Source organism: Doryrhamphus excisus, linkage group LG3 (assembly GCF_037039965.1).
Source record: "Doryrhamphus excisus strain RoL-2023G ecotype Guam linkage group LG3, RoL_Dexc_Guam_v1.1, whole genome shotgun sequence".
Lineage (NCBI taxonomy): Eukaryota > Metazoa > Chordata > Actinopteri > Syngnathiformes > Syngnathidae > Doryrhamphus > Doryrhamphus excisus.
Window position 1 is genome coordinate 14,550,035 of NC_136359.1, and position 24,013 is coordinate 14,574,047.

General features: G+C 40.4%; 4 protein-coding genes across 9 annotated transcripts in view; 2 read left to right on the plus strand and 2 right to left on the minus strand.

Moving 5' to 3' along the window:
• Positions 1 to 36: 36 nt before the first annotated feature.
• nol6 (nucleolar protein 6 (RNA-associated)) lies at positions 37 to 11,412 on the minus strand. Its single transcript, XM_058070615.2, has 26 exons — positions 11,264 to 11,412; positions 10,508 to 10,711; positions 10,292 to 10,408; positions 10,026 to 10,205; positions 9,744 to 9,912; positions 9,249 to 9,383; positions 8,892 to 9,055; positions 8,476 to 8,596; positions 8,191 to 8,249; positions 7,972 to 8,073; positions 7,785 to 7,900; positions 7,527 to 7,704; positions 7,190 to 7,312; positions 6,962 to 7,110; positions 6,681 to 6,756; positions 5,890 to 6,030; positions 5,677 to 5,794; positions 5,418 to 5,572; positions 5,137 to 5,300; positions 4,878 to 5,030; positions 4,675 to 4,772; positions 4,405 to 4,529; positions 1,931 to 2,020; positions 1,648 to 1,848; positions 1,229 to 1,330; positions 37 to 1,125 (listed from the first exon to the last, which is right to left on the minus strand). Exons 1-26 carry the CDS (start codon positions 11,300 to 11,302, stop codon positions 976 to 978), a joined length of 3,429 nt encoding a protein of 1,142 aa, XP_057926598.2. The 5' UTR covers positions 11,303 to 11,412; the 3' UTR covers positions 37 to 975.
• Positions 11,413 to 12,160: 748 nt separating this feature from the next.
• c20h2orf81 (chromosome 20 C2orf81 homolog) lies at positions 12,161 to 15,571 on the minus strand. 3 transcript variants are annotated; one of them, XM_058070618.2, is made up of 4 exons: positions 15,395 to 15,571; positions 13,548 to 13,810; positions 13,268 to 13,474; positions 12,161 to 13,176 (listed from the first exon to the last, which is right to left on the minus strand). In XM_058070618.2, the coding sequence occupies exons 2-4, from the start codon at positions 13,779 to 13,781 to the stop codon at positions 12,349 to 12,351; spliced, it is 1,269 nt and encodes a 422-aa protein (XP_057926601.2). In that variant the 5' UTR covers positions 13,782 to 13,810; positions 15,395 to 15,571; the 3' UTR covers positions 12,161 to 12,348. The 3 variants fall into 3 exon arrangements, with proteins under 3 accessions (XP_057926601.2, XP_057926599.2, XP_078645819.1); XM_058070616.2 differs by having other exon boundaries at positions 14,815 to 15,571; XM_078789693.1 differs by having other exon boundaries at positions 13,548 to 15,571.
• Positions 14,366 to 17,785, plus strand: wdr54 (WD repeat domain 54). Its single transcript, XM_058070620.2, has 9 exons — positions 14,366 to 14,944; positions 15,072 to 15,134; positions 15,205 to 15,271; positions 15,825 to 15,881; positions 15,960 to 16,087; positions 16,215 to 16,315; positions 16,973 to 17,135; positions 17,227 to 17,301; positions 17,403 to 17,785. Exons 1-9 carry the CDS (start codon positions 14,720 to 14,722, stop codon positions 17,532 to 17,534), a joined length of 1,011 nt encoding a protein of 336 aa, XP_057926603.2. The 5' UTR covers positions 14,366 to 14,719; the 3' UTR covers positions 17,535 to 17,785.
• A 2,878-nt stretch (positions 17,786 to 20,663) lies between these two features.
• rhobtb4 (Rho related BTB domain containing 4) overlaps positions 20,664 to 24,013 on the plus strand; it is a 56,923-nt gene continuing 53,573 nt past the window's right edge. For 2 of the 4 annotated variants that reach the window (XM_058070384.2, XM_058070385.2), the window contains exon 1: positions 20,664 to 20,808. The gene's annotated coding sequence lies outside the window, so the exon portion shown is untranslated. The remainder of the gene's footprint in view (positions 20,809 to 24,013) is intronic. The other 2 variants (XM_058070382.2, XM_058070380.2) reach the window with 2 other exon arrangements.

The window sequence follows — 24,013 nt, forward strand, 5'->3', positions numbered from 1 at the left end:
TACAGCATCTGTTGAAGGTATTGTGTGTTGGCTTATTTCATATCAGACTGGGCAGCTAGCCTTCATATAATTTCCTTATAATTTTTATACATTTCCCACTCCTTTTCTTGTTCATACTAGGTCACTTTTTTCATAGGGTTACAGGTTTTACTTGAGATCCTAGGGACATTACAATGTAAATTTGTTGTCCTCTCAAAAACTCAACCACCATTAATGTAAAACTGTTGGCTGGCAACAAAAGTGAGTATACACCCTTATATTATAGGGGAACGATTATGCTTTTCCCACTTTTCTGACCCATGCGGATTGTTGGAATGTTGTATCATCTTGTTAAATGTTGCCCAAGTTTCAGACAATGAGGTTTGGAGGTGAGCCCTGAAAGATGTTTGGGATGGCTCTGAATGCCTGTTTTCAGATGGCAGTGGGTGGAATAAATTAAAAACAGACCGTTTTGAAAACCAAGGAAATCCAGCTAGAATAGGTGCAGATTCTGTAAGACAGATTTCTATTTGTTGGTTACCGTGTGTAGTTGCTCTCTCGGAGTCCACAACACAATACAAAGGGCTGAAGAATGAGCATAATATGTCCCCTTTAAGTAACTCTTAAGAACTAATGAACTACATACATCGTATTTTATTTGCCTGTACTTCACATCAAGGCCAGTTGATACTGCCAAGTTATGAAACATCCTTGTTTTGATGGGCAAAAACAAGTTAAGACCGATTTCTGGGGAAATTTTCCCCCGACCTGATGCCCTACAGCTGAAATTTAAAAAAAACAGCCCCAGTGATCCTGTCTGTATATGGTAATGGTAATGAAATTAGACGTATTTATTAGACATGATGAACTCCTGGTCATGTTTATATAAAAACATTATTCATTCCAACTTTTTTGTTGCGTTTTGAAAAGCAAACAACATATGCATCAATACATTTGAGGAAAGGTCAAACACTAAAATGGAGTGAATTTATTGGACTAAAATGACCATCTTTCAGTCCTGGCCTCCACTGATTTTACCAAGTCCTTTCCAATGATACTGAAGTCTTCCAGTATCGCTTCCACATTGGGAACCGTTTTTACTTGGTCATCGGTTACCGCCACACTCCTGGCTGACATCTGGGATGTCTACAGGAAATCGTGCAGAACAATCAGTGGGTCAGTGAAGGTGTTTCTTTGCCTGCTACAGTCATTAAGCTTGTGTGTTAAATAGCAATGAAATGTGTTTTACCTTAAAGGGTAGTGAGGCGAATGCCTTTGGCTTCCATAAAACAGCGATCACGCTTCCTCCATAAGGATCACAGAAGAAGAGGGCCAGGTCTCCAAACGCATCCTTGAGCAATTTTTACGATTAAATGCGTGAAAATAAAAGTATGTGCAACACAGTGTATTCCACATACTGCACCTTCAGTCTATTAGCAAGTAAAAGTGACCTAGAAATGTCTAAAACTGTTTTAACAAAAGTCAGAGTTGTTTTTATGGGAATGTTCCTTGTTTGCAATTCAATGTGTTGGCAGGAATCTGCTGACAATGACAATTAAAACATTGTTGAATAAGAGCCCAGCTTGCATGCTGTCCTGCATCCACAAAGTACCTCCCCCCCCACTTCTCCAAACACAAACTGTGTTCCTGAAGGAGGCAAACACTCACCCGCAGCTCTGCTAGGTAGAGGGTCACAGGGTTGTAGTCAACAACGGGAATCATCCCACCCGAATGAGCTGCACCGCCGGGGAGCAGACCCCTGCCAAAGTTGACTAGAGGATTGTCTACTGCCTGCCCGAGCAGGGGGATCTGCTTGGGGTTCAGGTAGATCAGCACATCGTAGGCATCGAGAGGAGGACGCATGACCACCTATGTATTCAAATGAAAACATTCAAATTTGATGTTTTAGGAATAGAAGCATTCCGACTGACTTGATTTCCCTCAAACTAACCCTGACATCTTGTATCTGACCACCATCCATCAGCTGATGTTCCAGAACTTTAAGACTCTCAGCAGCCACCACCATCACACGTTGTAGCATCTGAGGACACAAACATACAAACTCAGAATTGCAAGGATGATGCAATGAATTATTTTTGCTTTTAATAACGCAATGCCCAATTGCCCAAAGAAGTTCCCAAAAGGAATAAACTGTCGCCAATCACTACTGTATCAGTTTCGACTTGTCTTGTGTTTACAAAAAAAAAGAAACCCCCCACACACGCACACCTTAGCCTTAAGGAGGTGACGTAATTTATGCTCTGGCCCAAACCAAATACAGGGGAACATCTAAAGTGAAATAAAAATTGGCCATTTTTAAAAGATACACCTTTTTGGAACTGCAATTGTGTATGCCATTTGAGATTTCAGGAAATCTTGTGAGACTTCAGTTTGGCTACACAGGTGTGGTTTTTGCTTTTTTTGTGACACCACCCACACAAGGTTAAGTGCTGGCAAAGAGCAAAAGAGCAGTGAGGTTAATTGCTGACTCCAACCACTTTGGAGGTTGTTTACAGAGGCAGCTCATGAAGTGGATAGCAAGAAACAAATAATAAACAAATAATTCATGTTTGTTAAAATGTTTGTTTTAACAAACAAATAAAACAAATAAAAAAAGTTTATTTTCAAATGCTACCTCGTCCCATTTATTTATTTTTTATTAACTGACAAACATCTGCGGTCTTCCCTTTTATTTATACATATGAAGTACATGCGCCCTATCCTTCTCCAGGAAAATCCTGGCACTTTATTGTCCTATTGTAAAATTATAAAATGAAAATATTATAAAATAAAAAAAACAAAAACTGGCGCACACCATGATCCAATGCTGGGCAGAGCTAGTGCACTAAGCTGAAAGGAGATGCTCATCACAGTCTCATGTTCGGTTTCAGCCCTCTACTTGATCAGGAAATGTGCAAATTCCGAAATTTTTTTTCCATGAGAAAATGTTAAAATCAGTTACAATCATACAGAAAAGTACATTTATAATACAATACGGTAAATGTTTATTATCTTATTTTATTTTTTATCTTTACTTCTCACCATGACCTCCCTTAGCTGCATGTCGCTGCAAAAGAGTGATGACCATAGAGAAATTTCATTTTAGATGTTATTGCTCCACCATTTATTAAACTTATGAATAACCATGTGACATAACTGACCAAGATATAGGTCAAACGCCATGGGCAAATGTTAATTTAAAATTAAAGTTTATTTTTGTCCTTACTTTGATATGGTAAGTAAAACAAACTAAGAATGTTCGCATATTAGTTACAAGAATGAGCGATTTATTATGCAGCAGTTTTACTCTTTCCATTATTTCCTATGTTAACATTGGTTCAGTCTCCCCCCCTAGTGGCCATTCACAATAACTTATGTTAGTTGAAAAGATCTTTCTTTTTGCCATTGCAGTGTGTTGATTTTTCTTTATAGGAGGACTTGTGTGTTCAATTAAAACAGAGTGTGGTTACAATCTAACTTATTCAAATTTATAACAAAGTCGTTATGCAGTGACTATCATGTTGAGAAGCCCCAAGGAGACGCCTCATCAGAACGTCACAAAGCCAGAAGTTCCTGCCCTCTGTCACCCTTATAAGAGGAGGATGCTCGGAGGCTCCTTGTTCGTGTTCTGGGGGAGAGTAAAGTGGAGCAAGGGAAGCTTATCTAGGTCAGCTACGCACCATGACAGCCTGGTGTGTTTACCTTTTCTGCATGGTGGTATGCGCCACAAGACACTTTTATAGCGATGCTCTGATCCAGACGGCAGAATATAAAGCTAAACATTTACGATATTTCATTACCACAGAGGACGGCAACGAAAAGCAACTGGTAAGCTCACTCTTTTTAAGAGTTGTGATTGTCCATGTCAACTTTTTTTTTTTTTACTGCTCAGCATGCTGTTTGACTATTAAGAGCCTTTTCCAATTCTATTTCTAACAATTTCAGATCACTGATTTGCATGATGTTTTGGAAAGACTTCAGACAAATCAAATTGTATCCCTCAGAAAAAAACATGGCCACCTGCCAATGGTATGTGACGCAATAAGCCCACCAAACAAAACCTCTAACTGACTCACAAATATGACTCTTGTGTATTGTTTGTCCAGTGTGATCCAGGAGACCAATGTGCACTCAGGAAAGGCTCTAGGATTGGAAAGCTTTGTGACTGCTCCCTGCCGAGAACTTGCAACTCTTTCCTACATCGTTGTCTATGACCTTCTATCTTCTTGTATATAATGGCTAAACAAGGTTTGACAGTTAAAATATAATCTTTTGTATTTGTAAGTGTTTTACATTGCAACTATAAACTTGCACACCATTTACATACAAATGCTTTGTTATGCTATAACTGTGTGAAAGTATCAAGGTTCATTTAATAAATTAGTTATGCACGTGGTTTGCACTTGTATTTGTTTGTCCACTGACCTGGACAGTAGGTGCTCGCTTTGTCCACAGAGACATTTTTGTGTCTTTAGGCGTTGCTATAAACATGACAGGCAGAGACTCCCTGGAGGCCATGAAGTCATTCTTGATCTCTGTGTAGTCAGCCGCTGCACGTGACGAGAGGAGGACAACAATCAGAACACTGCGCTGGCAACGGACAGGATGTTAAAGTATGTCAGATGTGTAAATAGAAGGAGGTCAGCAGGCGCTTGTTTGCACAGAGGGGAAAGGAATATGTGTGAGAGTGCTTGCCTGTGAGCTGCTTGTTGAAGTTGACGACCAGCGGGTTGTTCCTCCAGTCAAAGGAGGACAGCAGATGAAGGAAGCGAAGGAAGCCCACCTGAGGAGAACTGAGAAGAACAGGGAAAATGAATTCACATGACCGAAATAGCAAGGAAAAGAAAGGAGGCCAAAGAAACAGGAACAAGGTTAAAAAAAAAAGGAGCGGTAGTTACCCAGGAGGGGTAAAGGGTGAAGAGTGCAGGAAAAGGGATGCCACAAGGAGGTCCGCCGTCTCCTCTGTGATGTCGTCACTGAAGAGCTGTGCTCCCAGCCAACGTTTGGCCAGGCGACACACTGCCCCAAAACATGGGTGCTGCTGTTGGAGCCTGCCAACAAAGAGAAACAAAGCCATCCATTTTCTATGCCAGGGATGATACTCTAGCCTCTTGTACACAGAATTACAATTTTTCAAAATCCAGCATGCCATTTTACCCATGCAGTGTGCTGGTGATTAGAGGCTTGTGTATGGTCCTCATCTCCAAGCTCCGAGCCTCCTCATTGTCCCTGACAACCAGCAGGCCATCAGCATTCACATTCTCCCTCAACACTTGGGGTTCCCGATGGTATGCCACCTCGATGCGGAATGCCAAGCCGTCCTAGAATGACAGGTAAGGTTAACTCAATAAAAAGCTGCCACTGTCGACTTACAGATGGCAAAATGATAAGAGATGGGATGGATGCATGCATGTCAATAAAAATCAAAACTGAAGTACCTTCCAGACATCGATGTGTGTGGCATAGGATCTGCATGTATAGTTATGCTGCATCTTCAGTAACTCTGCCAGGCGGATGTGGAAGGCAGCTTTGATGTGGCGGATGGCAAGATGATCATGAGGCCACTTTCCACTCCCCTCCATATGACAGATCACTGCAGGTTAGAAAATGCATCAATTATGTCTTGTGGAGGTGACAGAGCATACAACACCATATCTTAAGTCTTGTTCAGAATGTTAATGTAGTGGACCTACAAACCTGTGATAGGGCTGACATATACAGGGCAGGGTTTATCCTCCTTTGGCACCAATGACTGAAAAGCTCTTTCTTTGTCAAAGAAGGAGTAGTCAAACTTCAGTGGCACAGGAGGGAAAACCTGCAGAACACAGAAGAAATGTCAGAATATTAATTTACATTGAAACAATATAAGTTGATCTGGGTGGGACATGAAGAGCTTTGAGTTGTGCTTACCTGTGTGTATCTCAGTGCCGGGTGAGCTCCTTGCACTGATGTAATAGAGAGAGGGAGACCTTCCAGTTTCCAAAGTTTTCGACTTAGGTCATCAAAGGATTGAACCACATGCAAACTTTCCTCCTCGCCAGTACCTGGCCCCTAAAAAAATTCACAAAAAGCAAACTTGTCAGCCTCAACACTGAGCACAACTGGACATTCAAACGAGACCCCTTAAAGGGGGACTATTATGGTTTTTCCACTTTTCTGACCTACAAATGTAGGTCTTCCTTATATGGGTGTGGCTGTAAACCAGCAAAGCTCTCTGCCCTCCACCAAGCTCTGCTTCCCCTGCCCCTCCCCAAACTCTGTTTGTCCGTCCTGTTTCCCTACCAGCAAATAAAATGGATTTTAATCTGTGCAGAGGTGCAGATTCTGGAAGAACTATAAAGCTTTGTGTGCTGGTTATCGTGTGTAGATGTTCTGTGGGAGTCCACAACTCAATACAAACGGCTGCGAAATTAGCATAATAGGTTCCCTTTAATAAAAATAGGATACAGTCGGCTCTCCACACATTGCGGCTCTAATTTCAGTTTCAATCTATTGTGGTTTCTCAAACAAAATCACGCCGTTTTATGGTTTAATATGATGGATTAATATCCATCCATAAAATATGCACATTTGTGTCAATTGTACATATTGTGTGCCCAAGGGCTAATATTTCAACCAACATGGCACTGACCAAAATTACGGAAGAACTGAGATGTTCAGTTAACCGAGAACATTTACGGTCTGGCTTACAAGTTTCTTACCCGTCTTTTTATCTTGATGACATCATCAACAACGGCCCCCACATAACGCACACAGGACTGTGGGATGTCTGCATGCCTGTAAGAATGAAATAATATGCATGTGCTTCATTTTTGTCGAAAAGAAGCAGGTTCAGACTTATATAACTTGAAAAGAAGGTGTTTCTTATTATTGCTTTTCATCTGTATCGACAATGAGGAATCAGGAATTATAAATGTAAGCTGTCTAACAACTGCATAATTAGCAGGGCAAAGTAGGTGTATAGTAAACAAAATGTACATACAGCAAGAGTATGTGTGTAATGATCTGTTGGGGTACCAGTCGTTTCTGGCACATGGTTTCTCCTTCCCACAGGACGGCCTCAGTGATGGCACCATCCTGAAAACGACGCAGCTCAGAGCGCTCACCCCACAGCTTCCGGAACTCAGCCGCCTATTAGAAGAACACCACATCAGAATCACTTCTGCATTGACTTGAAAGTCTACTTCTATACCATAATTTGGCAGGATACCTTGGGGCTGTCCGCTGGAGGTCCTCTTTCCAAGACAGAGGTTGCCAGCTCAGGTTGGAACAACAATCCAAAGGAGAGAGGAGGCTGGGCTTTGTGCTTTGGGGGATCACTTTCCAAAGACCACTGACATGTATTTGACAAACCAACATACAGATGGAAACTGGCAAATTAGAAAGTGTGTACTTTTCATCTCTTTTGGACAACACTCTAAAATCCCAAGTAATTTCAGTCACTACAGTATATTACAGTGTCATCCATATCAAAAGGATCAGTTTTCACACAACTAATTAAGAATCACACACAGACACACAAACACAGATAGTTAGGTGCTACAAACCTCAGGTTCAGGGCAAAGAGAGTGAGTGAGGAGGCTGATCCTCTGGCCAAGTCCTTTCTGAAGCAGCGACAGGATAAAGGGAAGTGCCGTGTGCACATAGTTTCCACTCTGGTCCATCAGCTCATTGAGGAGGTTCAGCTTTTTACAGCTGGACTGCAGGTTGACAAGCTCACACAATCTGGGTGGGAAATGACGAAAGTCCAACCTCAGCATGAAAACACTGTTGATTGATTTGGTAATTGATATCGACACCCATACTGGAAGACATGGTCACTGGTCCTCATCATCGGTTTAGGGGTCATGAGGAGACTGTGGAAGCCATCCACTGTTGGGTCATCCCAGAACTGCATGGAAACCGATGCCTCATGCTGCAGCTGAGAGAATCATTTTAAGTGGTCATCGTTAGTCGCCCCTTGACAAAACATTTGTAGAGAATCTATTGTACCTTCTTGTAGGTGCACGCAGTCATGTCAGCACACATGTTGAGGTGTCCAGACGGGTCAATGAACACAACCTGGAAAACACTGTGAAAGTCTGCCAGTGATGGCTGTAAGAAGAAAAATACATAAAAGGAAAACTTTTAAGGTAAATATGCACTTAAAGCTATGAATGAAGCTATGAATGAACAGCAATAAGAGGTTTATGTTTGAAGTAGACCACTCACTGCAGTTGAGTCAGGATCTTTGGCTAAGCTGATTCCATTCATGGTCAGGTCTGTGGATGCTGGGAATTTGAAGAAAAAGTTCAGTTTTTACAGGTTTCCCGTGGATTCTACCATGGATGGACATTCCATACTTTTTTCTAGACTCAGCAAATAGATGTCTATCTATTAAAGCTGCAACAATTAAACCATTAATCAATGAGTGATCGATTATCCAAATCATCAACAACTATTTTGGTATTTTAATCATTTTTTGTAGATTCGGAAAAATAGGTTTTGTCATCTTACCCAAAAAGTTTAGGCTGTTTCGCAGTAACTGATAGGAAGTCATGGTGTTGCTGATTCTGTGTGTAGTCAGAAGGAATGCCAATAGCATAGAGGCCAGAAAGCCATTGAAAGACCCAGTGCCCTGAAAGAAAGTCGAAGAAAAAAGTTGAATGAAAATGTTGTATGTACAATAGAATAGAATAGAATGCTTTGTCATTGCACCATGTGACAACAAAATTGTGTTCATCCACACCGGTGCAGTCTTTTATGAAAATACACACGGTTAAAAAAATGAATTTAAAAACTTACTTCAAATACTCTACAAATAAACAAACACCTTCAAGGAAAACCACATGCATTTTAAATAAACAACATAAAAATAGTGCAAATACAAAAGCGCTTTGCAAAACTTTAAAATGCAACAAAAGCAAGCGTGCCTGGTCAAGTTCTCGTTGACGGAGCCAAACTTTGAGCAAAGCCACCCCCTCAGGAAAAGCGGAGCACTGTGCGCTCACAGCAGACAGAAACTGTAAGTGAGCCCTGGGCAACAAATCCCCTAGAAGGGAGCTATTGTAATGTGGAGTTGGCGGTTCATCAATCTCTGGGAGGGGAAAAAAAACAAAAAACAGACAAGACAACGTTGATAAGGCTTGGTAGCACACAGAGAGTCGATAAAGAAATAAACAGCAAAATGTTATAAGACATTGTAAACTGTGCAAATGTAACCATATATTGTTCCTTTTTGTAACTTGTTAAGCACGACTGAAACAACTAAACCATACCAAACGTCTCACCAGTCTCTCTATTATTCACCCCGGTGTACCAGCCTGTCCGTATGTTATTCATCTGAGGGCGGAAACGACTGGGCTTGAAAAACCCAGGAGGTGGACAAGCATGAAGTCGGATCGTGAAGGGAGACGAGTCTTTACCTAGAGGGTGGGATAGAACATATCACACATTAGATATAGCATTTGTAGACTAGAGTGAAGCCTCTTGCGTTAATTGCACATCAGGTCGTAAAACGTAGAAATCAACCGGTGATAGTTTACAAAGTTAAATGTTACTTTTAAAAAAATGCCCGTGTCTCCATTCTATTCAATGCGACATCTTTAGAGGCAGTTTTTTCCTTGTCACCAAAGTGCTTTCTCATGTGGGGTTCAGTTGGGTTTTTTTTTATGAAAGAGGAGCATGGTCCTAGACCTGCTCTATATGAAACTTGCCTTTCGGCGACTTCTGTTTTGACTTAGCATTTCACATAGATACACAACTGACTTGAAATAAATAAATACCTTGAGGTTTCAACAGTAGAATGGGACGAAGACGATTCCCATGAAGGCACGAATAGGACATGGCTCCAATGTCTGAGGTGGTTGCCAGATACTGTGCCAGACCAGCCAAGTAGAGAGCTCTTTTCCTAGGATAACGCTGGTTCAAAAAATCTTTGCCATGGAGGATATCCTACAAAAATCATGAAAAATAATTGTACTGTCAAGACAGCATGACAAAATAATCATTAACTGCAATAAACGAGGGACGATTGTACTGTGAAAAAGCATGCATGTGTGACTTACAGTAGGTATTGTGACAGCCAGGTCCACCACAACACGTGGCTTGGTGCAGGTACCCAAAGGATAACTTCCAATTACATCAATAGAAGCGGGAGGAGCCATGTGGAATTTGCCCTTTTGTGTTTTTGGGAGCAGAAGGATTGGAACCTTCACAGCACCAGACAGCCATGACAGGTCATTTACCTGAGATGCAAAATATTGTGCATATTCAATCAACAATTGTGAAGCTACCTTACACACAGAACAAAGTTAGGCGAAAGAATACACACCTCCACCTCTGGAGAATGAGGTACAGACTTTAGAAGCGTGGTGACAGTCTGAATAAAAGAGTCAATTTGCCGTTTCCTGCGTTCACTCAAGGCAACTTCTTTCAGCAGCTCCTCCATCTGTCATTGGCCATATAATATGCGCTCATTTACTGGTGGTCTTTCTTTTTTGATGAGAATCTTTTTTTTTAATGAATTTTGATAACTCAGAGGTCATACCTGCATTTTGAGCAAACTACAGTGAAATAAGCTATCTGCCTCTTTCAGGTGGTGGAGCTCCTCAGCTGTTGGAGGTCTGTACAAATCGCTTCTGGACAGCTTCACCGGGTGGTATGTCACATCCTCAGCTTTGCTCTTTTTCAATTCAGAAGGTCCGTCATTTTCCTCCTCCTTCATGCCTCCGGTCGATTCTGACGGATTAATCTAATGACCAACGTAAAGTACATGTTTTATGAAAACATAACTTTCAAATTGTTCAATAATCTAAAACGAAGATTCATGCCAAATATTCATTTAAATTTCACTTTCTTTACTACATTTAATTTGGTAAACTAAGTTGATTTGTACTTGTTGCTATATTTGCTGACTGAAAATTACTACCATGGAAACGTCTGCTGCCGTAACATTTAACGCCGTCCTCTAAGAGACCTGATTGAGCAACATAGTGACTCTAATCAACCAACTACGGTGTTTGGTGCTTACATTTTTTAACTAACGGGACTGAAACACTCATTTTGAAGAAACGTGTTCAGGTGTCCCGCGGCGACAAGAGGCCAAGTTCGTATCATTCATGTCGATGTTCCTTACATAAACTAAGTCAGAATCAGAAATCAGAATCAGAAAAGGTTTATTGCCATGTATGATCAAACACATACTAGGAATTTGTTTTGGTATAGTAGGTGCAAACACATCTATTAAAAAAGAATGAAAAATACAAAATATGAAAAATACAAGTCAAATGAAGTGTAGACTTACCTCAACCGTCGCCTCCTCAATTATACGTTTCTTTTTCATGGCCAATGTGCACGAAAAGTGGAGTTAAATATTGCTGTTGTTTTTGTTTTTGCTTTATCGACAGTGTGCGCCGTATTTCACTGTACTCCCACATGTGCAAGGGTCACAGAAGCATGCTTGTTAGGCAAGGATTATCTGACTGGTTTACACAGGCGGAAGTTAGCGATGATTCGTTTACGGATGACGAATTTCCGGTTAGCTGTTTCAAGGTAGGTTGCATGAGCAGAGTAATGGCACCGCTGATTTTGCATTTTATATTTGCTGTTTAACGTCAGCTGGTAAATTAAGCGATGTAAAATTTCCAGGTTTTCATCATATTTCATTGGCCAATGAAACTGAGCAATTTGCATGTTATTCTTGCAGCCTTTTGTGTGTTGCCAAAGTCGCAGAAAGCCAAAGAAAAAGCAAACTTTCATCCTTTGACGCTTGCCGAGTGGCGTCTCCTACAATTGGGGACGTCATGCACAACAACCATTGAATTTGAATGGATTTGTTTCAAACTCCCAAGTTCTTGCTACTATAGAGGGCACCGTTTTCCCCCAAAATATTGGTTACGTTTGAAAACTATTTGAGTTGGGGTCCTTTGTCATTCTTTTGGAATACTTTTTCATGCTTGTTGTTTTCCCCTCATCTTTGGTTATAGGTAGTGTTTTGTAAATGTATACATGCAAATAATGCAAACATAATGCATAAATGTATTGAAATTATAAGGCATCTTTCGGATTAAAATGTGTCATTCTACTTTATAGAACAAAAACAATTGCATTTTACAGCAGCAGCTCTATGTCTATATCTATATCTTAACCAAGGATGGAAAAGTACAATATAGTTGAAACCATTTACATGCAATCATATGTGCAACACTTTATTAAACACAATTAACTTTAATGCATGGTCGTGGATTTCAGTTTATTCAATATCTAAATTACATCTTTAATGCATGGAGTCAGTTTAAAACATGTATACTCATAAGCTTAGTCGATGATACAGTATTTTGTGGCTGTAGGAGCTGCAAAATATACACTTTTGTGTCTCTATTGTTTTTATCACAAGTCAAATTTCTTAGACCACAACAGTGGTGTGACCTGAGGGGGATGTCCTGCTGTCAACTGGTCCACAGAAAATAGAGACGTTACAGCATCACTTTGTATCGGGCACAGTTTGGCAGACTGAGCTTGTGATTTAAAATGTTCTGGGCCCACTTCTGTTTTGTGATGATCCATGACAGAAACACCTTTTTCCAAATGCATGGTGTCCAACCTCAGTGCTCTAGCTATCGTTTCCTCATCTTTTATGGTAGACAACCTTTTCTGCTGAACATCTATCTTATCTTCAGGTCTTGCTGGTTGACTCCTGTTAGCAGGATTCCACAAAGTTCCCATTATGTTAGTCTGCGGTTTGTTATGTACTGGCGGTGGTTTAGGGAGCCCACTTTTTTTACCAGCTTTTGTGCTGTTATTTAAGATCTCATACTGAGGAGTGATCCAGTAATTAGGTAAGGAAGTATGATCAGGCTTCCGTATGGATTTACTTTCTTTTTGTTGATGTGATCTGGCTGTATGTTTAGAAACAGAAGGGAGTTTATGTTCACTCTTGGTTTCCATTTTTTCTGCTGAACAAGACATAGGTGGTAGAACAGTTCTTGGGGCAAGCTTCAGGGACAAAGAAGCGTTTATTTTTTTCTTGGAATTAATGATTTGTTTGGGGAGAGGACGTGGTTCTTTACATATGTTTTCAACATCAGACCTGCTGGGACTTATTTTGCTTTCAGATGGCCTTGGGGAGGCGCTTTTTTGTGGCACAGGATCATTTTGCTGGTTGGCTCCAGGAAAGGGTCGTCCACGAGCTTGGCAAATATTATCTTTTTGGGTGATCTTGTTAGAGAAAACGAGACATTCATTACAAAATACATTTATTGGCTTTTATTAAAAGTAGAGACTTGAAGAAGCGACAATGAATATGTACCTTTCGTCCTATGGCCTGAGATTGAGCAGCTCCATGTATAACTGGAAAACATCCTTCAGACCAGACATCTGGAGTGATCGGCCTTGGTTCAGAGTCTTCTGTTCCAACTGATTCCACTGCATCTTCCCCTTTATCTCGGCACATAAGATGGTGCTCCAAAATTTGTATGAAGTAAGATTTGGCCCAGTATGCAGTGAAAGATGTTAGCTGGAAAAAGAATAACATAAGTTAAAATAAGTAAAATATTCATATAAAACATGATTAAAAAATTTTTTTTTACCTGTCTTTCAATGTGTACATTGTAACAGCCTTCCATGACCGCGGTCATCAACTCAGCCATTATCTCCCCCACGACATCTTCTGCTTCCTCTTGGATCAACATGTCCATCCACTGGCTCTGAGTTAGACAACCAGGGATGATGTCTTCCTCCTCCGGCTCAAGTGGTGGTGGCGGGGTCACCCGAGGAGGGGCCTTACTTTTGTCAGCTTGGGCTTTGGCTGCAGAGCGGGACATCTTTGCGGTGTTTGGTTACCTTATTTTAGCTACATGAGAGGGCCAAAATATTAGGAAGACTTCTCAAAATCAAGCACTGCCATTCTTCACCACTGAAAACTATACATTCAGTATTACACAAATATCTCTCAAACAGTGTCAGTCAAATTATGATTATTTGTATTAGACATTAGTGTTGTGTGTAAATGTATAGTATTTGTGATGTTAAATTGTTACCTCTAATGAAAACACATCCTTCTGACACATCTAAGCATGATTGTTGTTCATTTGAAAATAACTCATCCATGTAATATAAATAGTACTTAATAGTCGTTGTTTTGGTATCTATTTAATCTATATTTGTTTTTTGTTTAAGAACGCTGCAATATCTGGTCTACTTAAACATGGAACCTTTTACTGACATTCCTGCGATTATCAATGGGTAACATTTGAAATACAATAATCATGTGGGTGTTTTGGCTAGAATACGAAGACAAACAAACTTACCTTTTTTTAGAACCGTTTTTTTATATCTTGTCCAAACGACAATCTACTTATTTGTGTCCACCTCCTAGTGTGTAGACATGTTACCTAGCAACAGAACAAATTCTTATGACGTCACACGCACAAGCGGCGTTGTCTCTATGGCTGCGGTAGACGCCAAAGAGATTAGCTGGGAAATAATCGCTAAAGTCAATTTGTACTAGTCACATAGACGACCACAGCACTAAGTATAGACCCGTTAACCGGTTACGGTTTACATTTAATAAGCAACAGTTTCCGTGTAATTTCTGAAAATTTGACTGCGTAGTTACAGATGGCTTCAAGCTAGCAGCCACCTAGCCGCCAAGCTAATGCTAAGTACCGAGCAGTAAAGCTGTAATGTCATTGTTATAAAAATCTCCTAAATCTTGAACAGGTTTACATACATTTATTCATCAGACAGTGTAACCTTCCCAATGTATCGCAAAGAGAAGAGCATTCAGATTAAGAACAGCGCGTCTGCGTTGTACAACAACTTGAGCACGCTGCGTATCGCCCCGCGGCGCCTCACCTACTTCACCGTGGTCCACGCCAATGTGGTCAATATGGTCAGCGCGTCGTGGGATGGCATCAACTACTCCCACCGTCAGCTGCAGTCCAAGGAGCCTAACGTGGCCACAAGTCCATCGCTCATCATGCAGGTAAGGCCATTATGCAGCAACATTTGAAAGAATGATTTTCATGGTTTTTGAGCTCATCTTATACCTGCTAAATCAGCATGACATTTGGACGTACGCATTGCAAAGAGAAACTGTTTTCTTGCAACAGGCTGCATTTTGTGTTTTGCCTTCTCGAGATATGCTGGTGGTGACGTCACAAAAAGGCATTCAAGTGAGACTTTGTCATTCTGTTAGTATAGTTTTTATATTGTGGACGTTAATAAAAGCTTGTATTTTAACAGATGTATGAATCTGATGGCTCTATAATGGTGTACTGGCACGCGCTGGAAACAACTGAAACACAAACAGGTAAAGTTAATCATGAAAAACCCTTTCTACAAGTACAGTAGGTTTCCTACAGGTAAGGTCTAATGTGGCCACTAATTGTGGTGGGAAAGGGCTATATGCAAGAGCTCTTGCTCCATGACTTACTGCTTGCTCTTCTGACTCTTCCACACGACCAAGTAACGTTGGAAAAAGTTTGACGGCTTGTCCAGCTGCATATTCGCCCATGTTCCCAAAACAGTCCAGTGTGAAATACCGTTGACAGATTAAAATGCATTTCTTTAGCTGGTAGGGAATTAAGAACTCCTGTACGAGGCATTGCTAGCAAGTAAACAGAGGAGCAGAGCTTGGGGGAGGGCTTGGAGTCCGCCTCACTGTGACATCACAAAGAGGCAGTTTTACCATGCCTTTTGAAACCAAGCGTTTTGAGCCATCCCAAACTTCTTTTAGGGCTTTGGTATGGTACAACGATTGTTGCGGAGTTTGTGCAGATATACCTAATGTTGTCAATGACCCTGTTATAATTATGTTCTGATCTTGATCACTGCTTATCCCTCTCCATTTGTTTTGTTAACAGCTCAAGCTGTGTTTGCTCGAGGGATTGCTGCTGTTTGGGAAAATTACATATGTGTTGGTAAGTAGTGAGTAAAACATAAATCGTAATATTTTAAAATACATGAAACAATTCCAAATTCCCTTCCTTTCATTTCAGGTGTGTCCTCCAGTGCAATAATGGTGTTTGACATTCCCAATAAAGGCAGTAATATTACCCTGTCTGAGGTCCTGGAGGAGCACATTGATCCCATTACAGACTTGGCTCCTGAGTGCTCCGGCAGCCAGGTATACTATGAGGCGTTTCCGAAGAAGGGTCCATGTGCTATTAAACAACTCATGTGACACTATTTTGCATGCGGCACCCTCAATCAAATGTAATGTCTCCATTCCACTGCTGTCTGTCTTCCCTCAGGAGTGCATAGCTGACCTGGTCAGTGCAGATGATCGTGGCACCTTGTGTGTGTGGAAGTCTGGGGAGGAGTTTCAGCTTCTCAACAAGATTTGCGGATTTGAGTAAAGCCCCCTTGACACTTGCATGAATTTTGTCCCCAAATTTTGTGTGCCAATGAGTTGCAAACTGCTGTGACTGTATGTGTAATATATGCAGGGATGCATGATTGTCTGCAAAGAAAATTTAGAAACGTTAAAAATTTCTGGTGCAGAGAGTTTATGTGCAATCACCGGTCAGATTTATTTGGATTACATTTACATTTTGTATTTTTCACGTCAACATAGACCCAACGATTGTCCATCCATCCATTCATTTTCTATGCCGCTTTTCCTTATTAGGGTCGCGGGGGTATGCTGGAGTCTATTCCAGCTGCCTTTGAGCGAGAGACCTCATCACCAGCCAATTGCAGGGCAGCCCAAAAATCTTCAATTTTCTTTCATATCGTTAATATCATTTGACCTGACCTCATAATTGAAAAATGATTGTTTTGTTGAACAACTTTGATGGTAAACATACTGTACATACACAGCTGGCAGTGTAGTTTTCTTACATAGTCCTAATTTTCCTGTGTGCGTCATTGCTACATCATTACCTAAGTTGTGTTTCTTCCCACTGTCTTGTTTTCATATTCATCACTTGCTCCTCTAATGTAATTTCCACTTACCTCTGTCCTCGTTCTTTTGTTTCCTCACTACAATGATCCTCCATCATCTTGTCAGCGTGAGCTGCTCATCCGTGAAGCTGTGGAAAGGTACAGTGGTGGCTGGTTACGGAACAGGCCAGATCTGTCTCTATGAGGCAGTGACGGGAATTCTGCATGCTGAGATCAACGCCCATGCTCGTTGGATATACTCGCTGGACATTGCTCCCTTTTCTGGGCTGGTTAGTTAAGCAAGTAACACATTTTGACATGTTATATGTTTGCATGTACTGTTTCCATAACATACAAGACTGCTCATACTCCTGTCCGTAGCTCCTGTCTGCTGCTGAGGACTCTTTTGTGAGGGTGTGGCACCTGACAGTAACTCCAGAAACCAACAGTGTGGAGGTGAATCATCCACAAATACAATGCAAACCCCATTCTGTTAGTTTTGCCCAGAATCAGCCTATCCACAAATGCATAAATTTCTCTTAATTATTTCCTCCCAGGTTGCCCATCTACACAATGAGTGTGTAATTGACACACAAATCTGTGGCGCCAAGTTTTGTGACGGCGATGGATGCGCCTTTGCTGTGACAGGATACGACCTCAATGAGATTATCTGCTACACGCAGACGTAGGACATCACCTTTATCACGGATGAGTATATCGATATCAAAACGGATGTAATTGGATATTTCCGCAAAGTGATCTAGATGTAGCACAGTCAGAGCTCAGCGGGTATCTAATGACAGTGTTATTTCAGGGCATTTATACGTCTTCAGACACACATTAAATGAATCAGATGTTTTTAAATATAGTCTATTGATATAATGGAAATGTTTACATGCTTGTGAAAGTTGCTTCAAACATTAAATATTCTACTCTTTCACTTGTATGTTTTATTGATTGGTTGTAACGGAAAAATGTATTGCAAAGAAAATCCAGGAGGGGGCAGTATTACTATTGTCAAACCGGTAATAGAACCACCAATATGGCATCCCAATTTGGTGAATACGCATAGGTACTTTTCATGTTTATTCTTCGGGTTCATTCTAAATGTTTTCTTTTTCCTCCAGACGAAAAAGTATTATCACAAACCAAACAAGGCGTGATTTTTAGAATACATTGCTTTTAATTAACGTTTGCTCACAAATTGTGAGCAAATATGTAGTGAGGAAAGTAATTTACTGTTAATTTATTATTTATAAATCCTTAGTTATTAGAAGTACAAATAACCAAACTTGCTCTCCATCACTACTGATTGCTAATGTGGTCACTTGTATCCTTATCACACGTCACATACGGATCTATGTGGACATGCGGCTACGTATCACGGTAATCCATCCACCTTATCGTGACGAGATAAGAAGAATCAGGTCAGAGTGGAATTGTACGCTGTTTGTCAGTCTGCAGCTCAACTAAATCCCCGAGTTGTCTTTTTTTTTGGTTTGCAGTCAACACTGGTCACATAACATCAAGTGACAAGACTTGTTTTGACCCCTTCCACCACCAGACACACACACATGCGTTATGTAACTTAAATTTGTGAGGTGCCAGTTGACAGTGGGGTCGATGTGATGTCCAGGCCACATGAGAATTCTAAACATGCACTTGGGGCAACATATGCAACACATGTTGTTCTAATGGAATCGATTCATTTTAGTAGGTCATGTTGTACCACACCACCTAGCTGGCCGGTGTGTTGGGACAGCAGATGACTTGATGGTTAAAATTAGGTCCCAAATGAAACAGACAGTATTATTATATAACTTTCTAGAACATTATGCAGGGATAGTGGGTGCTCAAAAATGACTAATGAAATCAAAGATGGATTGACTGAACCTTGTCGAACTCAGGGTTTAACAGTAGACGCGGGGATGATCACCTGCCTGTCACTTTTCTAAAAAAAATCATGCGGACAAACGGCATTGAGTCCTCATCAGGTCAGTCAATAACTCTGTGTGACACTGTGGTCCTTTTCTCAGGCCTGGGGCCACTGCTGCAATTCTTGTTGACTTGGCTGTTCCAGCTGAGCACACAAAGAGGGGAGATTGGAACATGTGTGCTTGCATGCTTTTCTGCACATTATTCTCCAAAATAAGTTCAGCAAAAAGCTTAAATAAAAGTTACAAATATGCTTATTTTTCTAAATTTTCTGAATTTTTTTTTATCGGCTTAATCACTACCATATGTGAGGTAATGCGACACCACTGCATATCCTGCTAGAATCAGCAAACGAGTAAGCATCTAAGCATCTTTTCTTGTGATGCTGCTAAAGAAGAGCACCAGTGATGGAAAAGGAAAAATAGAAAATGGAAATGTATATGTGCTACAGGAAAGTGGTCTCTGTCCTGGCACAACAATTAGGCAAAAGTGTCAACAATAACAATGAACCATGGAAAACTTCTGCGTTGGGTTGTAATGTCAAGAGACCCCATCGAAGCACAAACAGTAATGATACCTGGTTGATCAAAGTAATAGTTGAGTATTATTAGGTTTCAATACATTACATTAAACATTACATTTGTAGGACAATTACAATAAAACCTTAAAATTTGACCCTTTCCTGCAACACAAGTCTTCAAAAGTGAGTGTACAAAGTTTATTGTCATAGTAAATGTCATGCAAATTTCACAAAGGCTCCAAGAAATTGACAAACTAGACAGGCAGGCTCAGCAACTATGGTACATGGCTTTATGTGCTCGAATGTGTGGTAAAAGCATGCATGTTTGTGTGTTAAACTTCATTATTGTGCTGAAGAATGAACAATTTATCCCGTGGCCATCCATGCTTGTGGCAGCAGCTGGGCCTGTGTGGCTAAGCCTGCTGGGATAGAGTCTCACCACAGGGGATGAAGAGCCTAAAGCCCCTCCAGTCTGCTGACATAGATGGGCCATCTCTCTGATAGAAAAAAAAACAAACAGTAAAGAAACTTTTTAATACATGCTGAATAAATGTATGTGCTATTCTCATTGGACTAAAATGGGGACGTCTGCCAGAAACACCATGAGGCAATCAAACGTATGATAACGCCATTATTGGTCTATCAACATTATCAATAGATGGCTTGCTTTATTAAGTGCGACTTAATGACTTATTTTCCACCCCAGGAATACATATTTTAAAAATGGATGATAAATAACAGAATACAATGTGACCCAAATGTCAGCGCTGTTCTATATTAATCACTAAACTGTGAATAGGCCAATGCATTAATGAATGCATCCATTCTCAAAAGTGGGCATTGTCTAAAACTACTGATCTACTTCTTGTAATAAGAAGGATACTGTGTGTGGCCTGCATATGAACTAGATTCTGACCATCTGAATATTTGGGATGTTAGTACAATAATCAATATAAGATTTAATATCCCAACAATATGTGCAACATGTCACTAAAAACGAGTTATGCAGAAGAGGATTTCTTGTAAGCACAAAGGCAATTTAAGTACCAGAGATGTAAAATAAATAAAATTTAAAAAATGACACAACATGCTTAGGAATTTTGTGAAGACATGGCACAACAGGAAGGAAGCTAAGAGTTAAATGCTTGGGTGCACAATACAGCTTATTATGTTATTAGTTATGAGGCTCTGCAGGCCGATGGTTGGTTATCGGCCGGCCCGATATTTGGAATTTTGACATATATTGGTATCGGCCTTTATTTAAATCTAACTGGCTGATATCAAGAAATCTATTTAAAACTGGGTTATTTTGGCTCGGATGCAGCTGCACCGCTCTCTCTCTCTGTCTCTCCCTCCTGCAGATTGCGACTTCTGTCTTCAGCATTGCTCCATTCACGGCGCCATTTGATTGGTTAAGCAAGCCACAGCAAGCGTTAGTGGCACAGCCAGAGTGAAGAGGGAAGTTTTCTCGTGTGGAGAACACCCTCAGAGCAAACACACATGTCAAGGTAAATGCAAAAAACACAATGCAATTTAAAAAATGCCACATCCCATTGCATCTCACAACTACTACTAACGTTAGAGTGAGCAGCAAAATAATTAATAAATTTTTCTATTTTCTATTATCTACATTTTTATTGAACTTTACAAGAGTTGCTGCAAAACCTGATAATTCCCCGTACTTTTTATTGTGTTTGAACTAAAAAAAAAAGATAAGTTATATATATGACTTTATTTACAGTGGAAACATTTCAGGAAGCTATTTATTTAAAGGAGACAATAATGCTTTTTCCACTTTTCTGACATATAATTGTTGTTCGAGTGTTGCATTCACGTGTTTCAGAAAATGAGGTTTGCGCATTTGGAAGTGAGCTCTAAAAGAAGTTTGGAATAGCTCTCTACGCTCAGTTTTAGAGAGTGTTTCAAATAGTGTAAAGTCACAGGCAGCCGGACTACCTTATGCAGGCATGCCAGTGTATGCTTGCCCTCCTCCCCGCTGTGCTACACCCCTTTGTGGAAGATTTCACCGTGTTAGCACTGTGTTTGTTTTGTGTAAGTAAATGGTTGTCTGCGTAGCATTATCGAGCTATTACCAGCGGTGCCTCTGACAAAGCGTGTTCAACAGTGAGTGCTCCTCCTCAGGCAGGCGAGGTGGATGCAGTGCCGTTGCATCACTCATTTATCATCAACTCCTGTACTGACAAAATTCGAAAATGGGATTTGGCAGTAGTCCAGAAGTACTTTGGACCACTTGGGAGTGTGACCAATCACAGCCGTGGGTGGAATAAATTAAAACAGACCTCTTCGGAAATCCAAGGAAATGCAGCTGGAAAAGGTGCAGCTTCTGGAAGATCTACAAAGCTTTCAGTGTGGGTTATTGTGTGCTCTATAGGAGTCCACTACTCAATACAAAGTGCATAAAATAAGCATAATAGGTACCCTTTAAATTTTTATTCAACTTCTACGAGATTCCTCAGAGTTTATTTGTTTGGTTAAGTAAACATGCTTTAGGCAGTTAAACCAAGTTAAGTGTTTGTATTATTCAACACTTTTACATACATTTTTCAATTTTTTTTTTTTACTGCAAATGAATATCGGCTCCATATAATGGTTATTGGCCTCTTTAACTACTCATAATTGGTATTGGTGCTGAAAAACCCATATTTTAACTACATATGTAATTTATGCTGCCAATTGGTCCAAGCAAATTGAATGCAACATTAATTTTTCATTCTTTTTTTTCATTTGTTTTCATTCATAAGTCACTGATGGTAGTGGTTGACTTCTCTGATTTATGTTGGAAGCAGTGTGGGTTCAGGCCACACTCCTTGGTGTGGATGATTGCTTGTCTTTATACAATATGTGCCCCGTGATTGACTTGCAACAAGTTCAGGGTGAGGTCCACCATTACCTAAAATCAGCTAAATCAGCTATTACCTAAAATATGCTCCAACTCCCTGTGACTCTGAACAGGAAAATAGATGGATGCTTTTCATTCGTGATATAGCACTGGTTTATGGTTCAGCACTGCCCATCCCAAACACACACAAATATATTTTATTCCGTCATCTTGGCGACATGGATAGAAAATAAAACTTAAGTGCATTAAATTAGAGTAAAATAAACATGATCAGATCCTGCCATCTGGGATGGAATTGTTGCCTAGCAGTGGGCGCTGTTTGATGTCAATATGCTGATGCTGGAAAGTGTACAATGTGTGTTTAGGCCTTTGTGTAAGTGTGTGTCCAGATGTGCATGTGGATGACACCACTCAATTGATGATAGATTCATCTTTCAGATAGTACTTCAAATCAAGTCAGATTTAACTGTCTGTGTGTTTTTTCTGTGTTTGTGTGTGTGAGATTCTCATAAGTGAAGACCATATCAGCATGTGGGGATTATTGTGTTTCTAGTCTTGTAATGGATGTACAATACCATTTATTCTGTTGTTGATAGAATGGTATGGTGTGGTATGGTATGGTATGCAAGGTTCCGACAATAAGGCAATAAGAAAAGTATGGAAAAGTATGGAATCTTATTTGATAATTTTCCATGTCTGAAAAATTATGAAAAATGGAAACTGAAGCATGGGGGAAAATATTAATATTTCCAAACCTGTCACCACTGTTCTGTTTTTTAAAAGATAAATCCTTGTAATCATTTGGAAAGATTGAAAAGGGAAGTTGAGAAGCCAGTTCTCTGCTCTTATCCTCCTCCAACTCTTTTTATGAGCTACATTGACGAGTTTTAATTTAATTCTTAAGTCTAATTGAATAAATCCCTTACACACATACACAGTGCCCATATTATATAACTCCTGTATTATTAGCTGACCTGACATAAGACCTGTGTGTAATGTGGAACCCAGTTACAATCACGCTGTTTATGCGGGTTTCCTGAACCGACGCCATGTTGGTTGTGAAGTCACTGCCACACTATGCAGCCCAGTCACAGCAAAGTCAAGAAAGCGAAATAGTCTGACAAATAACTATGATATAACGCACACAAAAAATGGCCACAAGGATGTTTTTTGGCAGCTGGAAATTAAAAGGTTAACACCAGAGACCAGGTGCAAAAAGAACTGCCATGAACTAAAACAAAAAAAGTGACATATTCACAACAATGATGACATTCACTAATATTGTGTTGTGAGGTGGATGATGCTTTACTGGCAATGATAGCACATTAGCCACCCAGCTGGAGCGTCAGTTCGGAATCCACACTGCATTAGCCACCATGACCACTTGGCTGGCTACCATGAAGCATATTAGTAGGAGAAATGTGAATTGACTTACTGCCACCTTGGCACGCTTTTCCACGGTCGAGCATCTTGTGGGTTTTTGACTTTATATCTCCATCTCCGGGACAGTATGGAAACATTTATCCCACAAAATTTGCTGATCTGATGAGGTGAATAGGGGAGTCGCCAATTAACCTAACATGCAGGAAACCGGACTACCAGGAGAAAACCCACGCACAGGGAGAACATGCAAACTCCACACAGAGATGTCAGAGCGGGGAATCAAACCCCGGTCTCCTAGCTGTGTGGCCTGCGCGCTAACCACTCGGTTAGCATGCAGCCGGGATGGGTCATATTAATGAAAAAATAGTAATTTTTCCAAAAATCTGCTAGTTGCAATGCAATATAATTATTTTTCTAGGAAATCCTACCAAAATATTGTGAGAAAACGCTGTAAGCATATATTTTATGTT

What these genes read in the sequence shown, in the direction of transcription:
- nol6 (XM_058070615.2), bottom strand. Translation starts at nt 11,302, where the DNA reads ATGAAAAAGAAACGTATAATTGAGGAGGCGACGGTTGAG. An exon ending in GGTGAATAATAGAGAGACTG is followed by an intron (nt 9,056 to 9,248) that starts GTGAGACGTTTG and finishes TTCCCCTCCCAG; the next exon opens with AGATTGATGAACCGCCAACT. An exon ending in TCGCCTCACTACCCTTTAAG is followed by an intron (nt 1,126 to 1,228) that starts GTAAAACACATT and finishes GATTTCCTGTAG; the next exon opens with ACATCCCAGATGTCAGCCAG.
- c20h2orf81 (XM_058070618.2), bottom strand. Translation starts at nt 13,781, where the DNA reads ATGTCCCGCTCTGCAGCCAAAGCCCAAGCTGACAAAAGTAAGGCCCCT. An exon ending in ATGTACACATTGAAAGACAG is followed by an intron (nt 13,475 to 13,547) that starts GTAAAAAAAAAT and finishes TTCTTTTTCCAG; the next exon opens with CTAACATCTTTCACTGCATA. An exon ending in CTCAGGCCATAGGACGAAAG is followed by an intron (nt 13,177 to 13,267) that starts GTACATATTCAT and finishes TTCTCTAACAAG; the next exon opens with ATCACCCAAAAAGATAATAT.
- wdr54 (XM_058070620.2), top strand. Translation starts at nt 14,720, where the DNA reads ATGTATCGCAAAGAGAAGAGCATTCAGATTAAGAACAGCGCGTCTGCG. An exon ending in AACAAGATTTGCGGATTTGA is followed by an intron (nt 16,316 to 16,972) that starts GTAAAGCCCCCT and finishes TCATCTTGTCAG; the next exon opens with CGTGAGCTGCTCATCCGTGA. An exon ending in CAGAAACCAACAGTGTGGAG is followed by an intron (nt 17,302 to 17,402) that starts GTGAATCATCCA and finishes ATTTCCTCCCAG; the next exon opens with GTTGCCCATCTACACAATGA.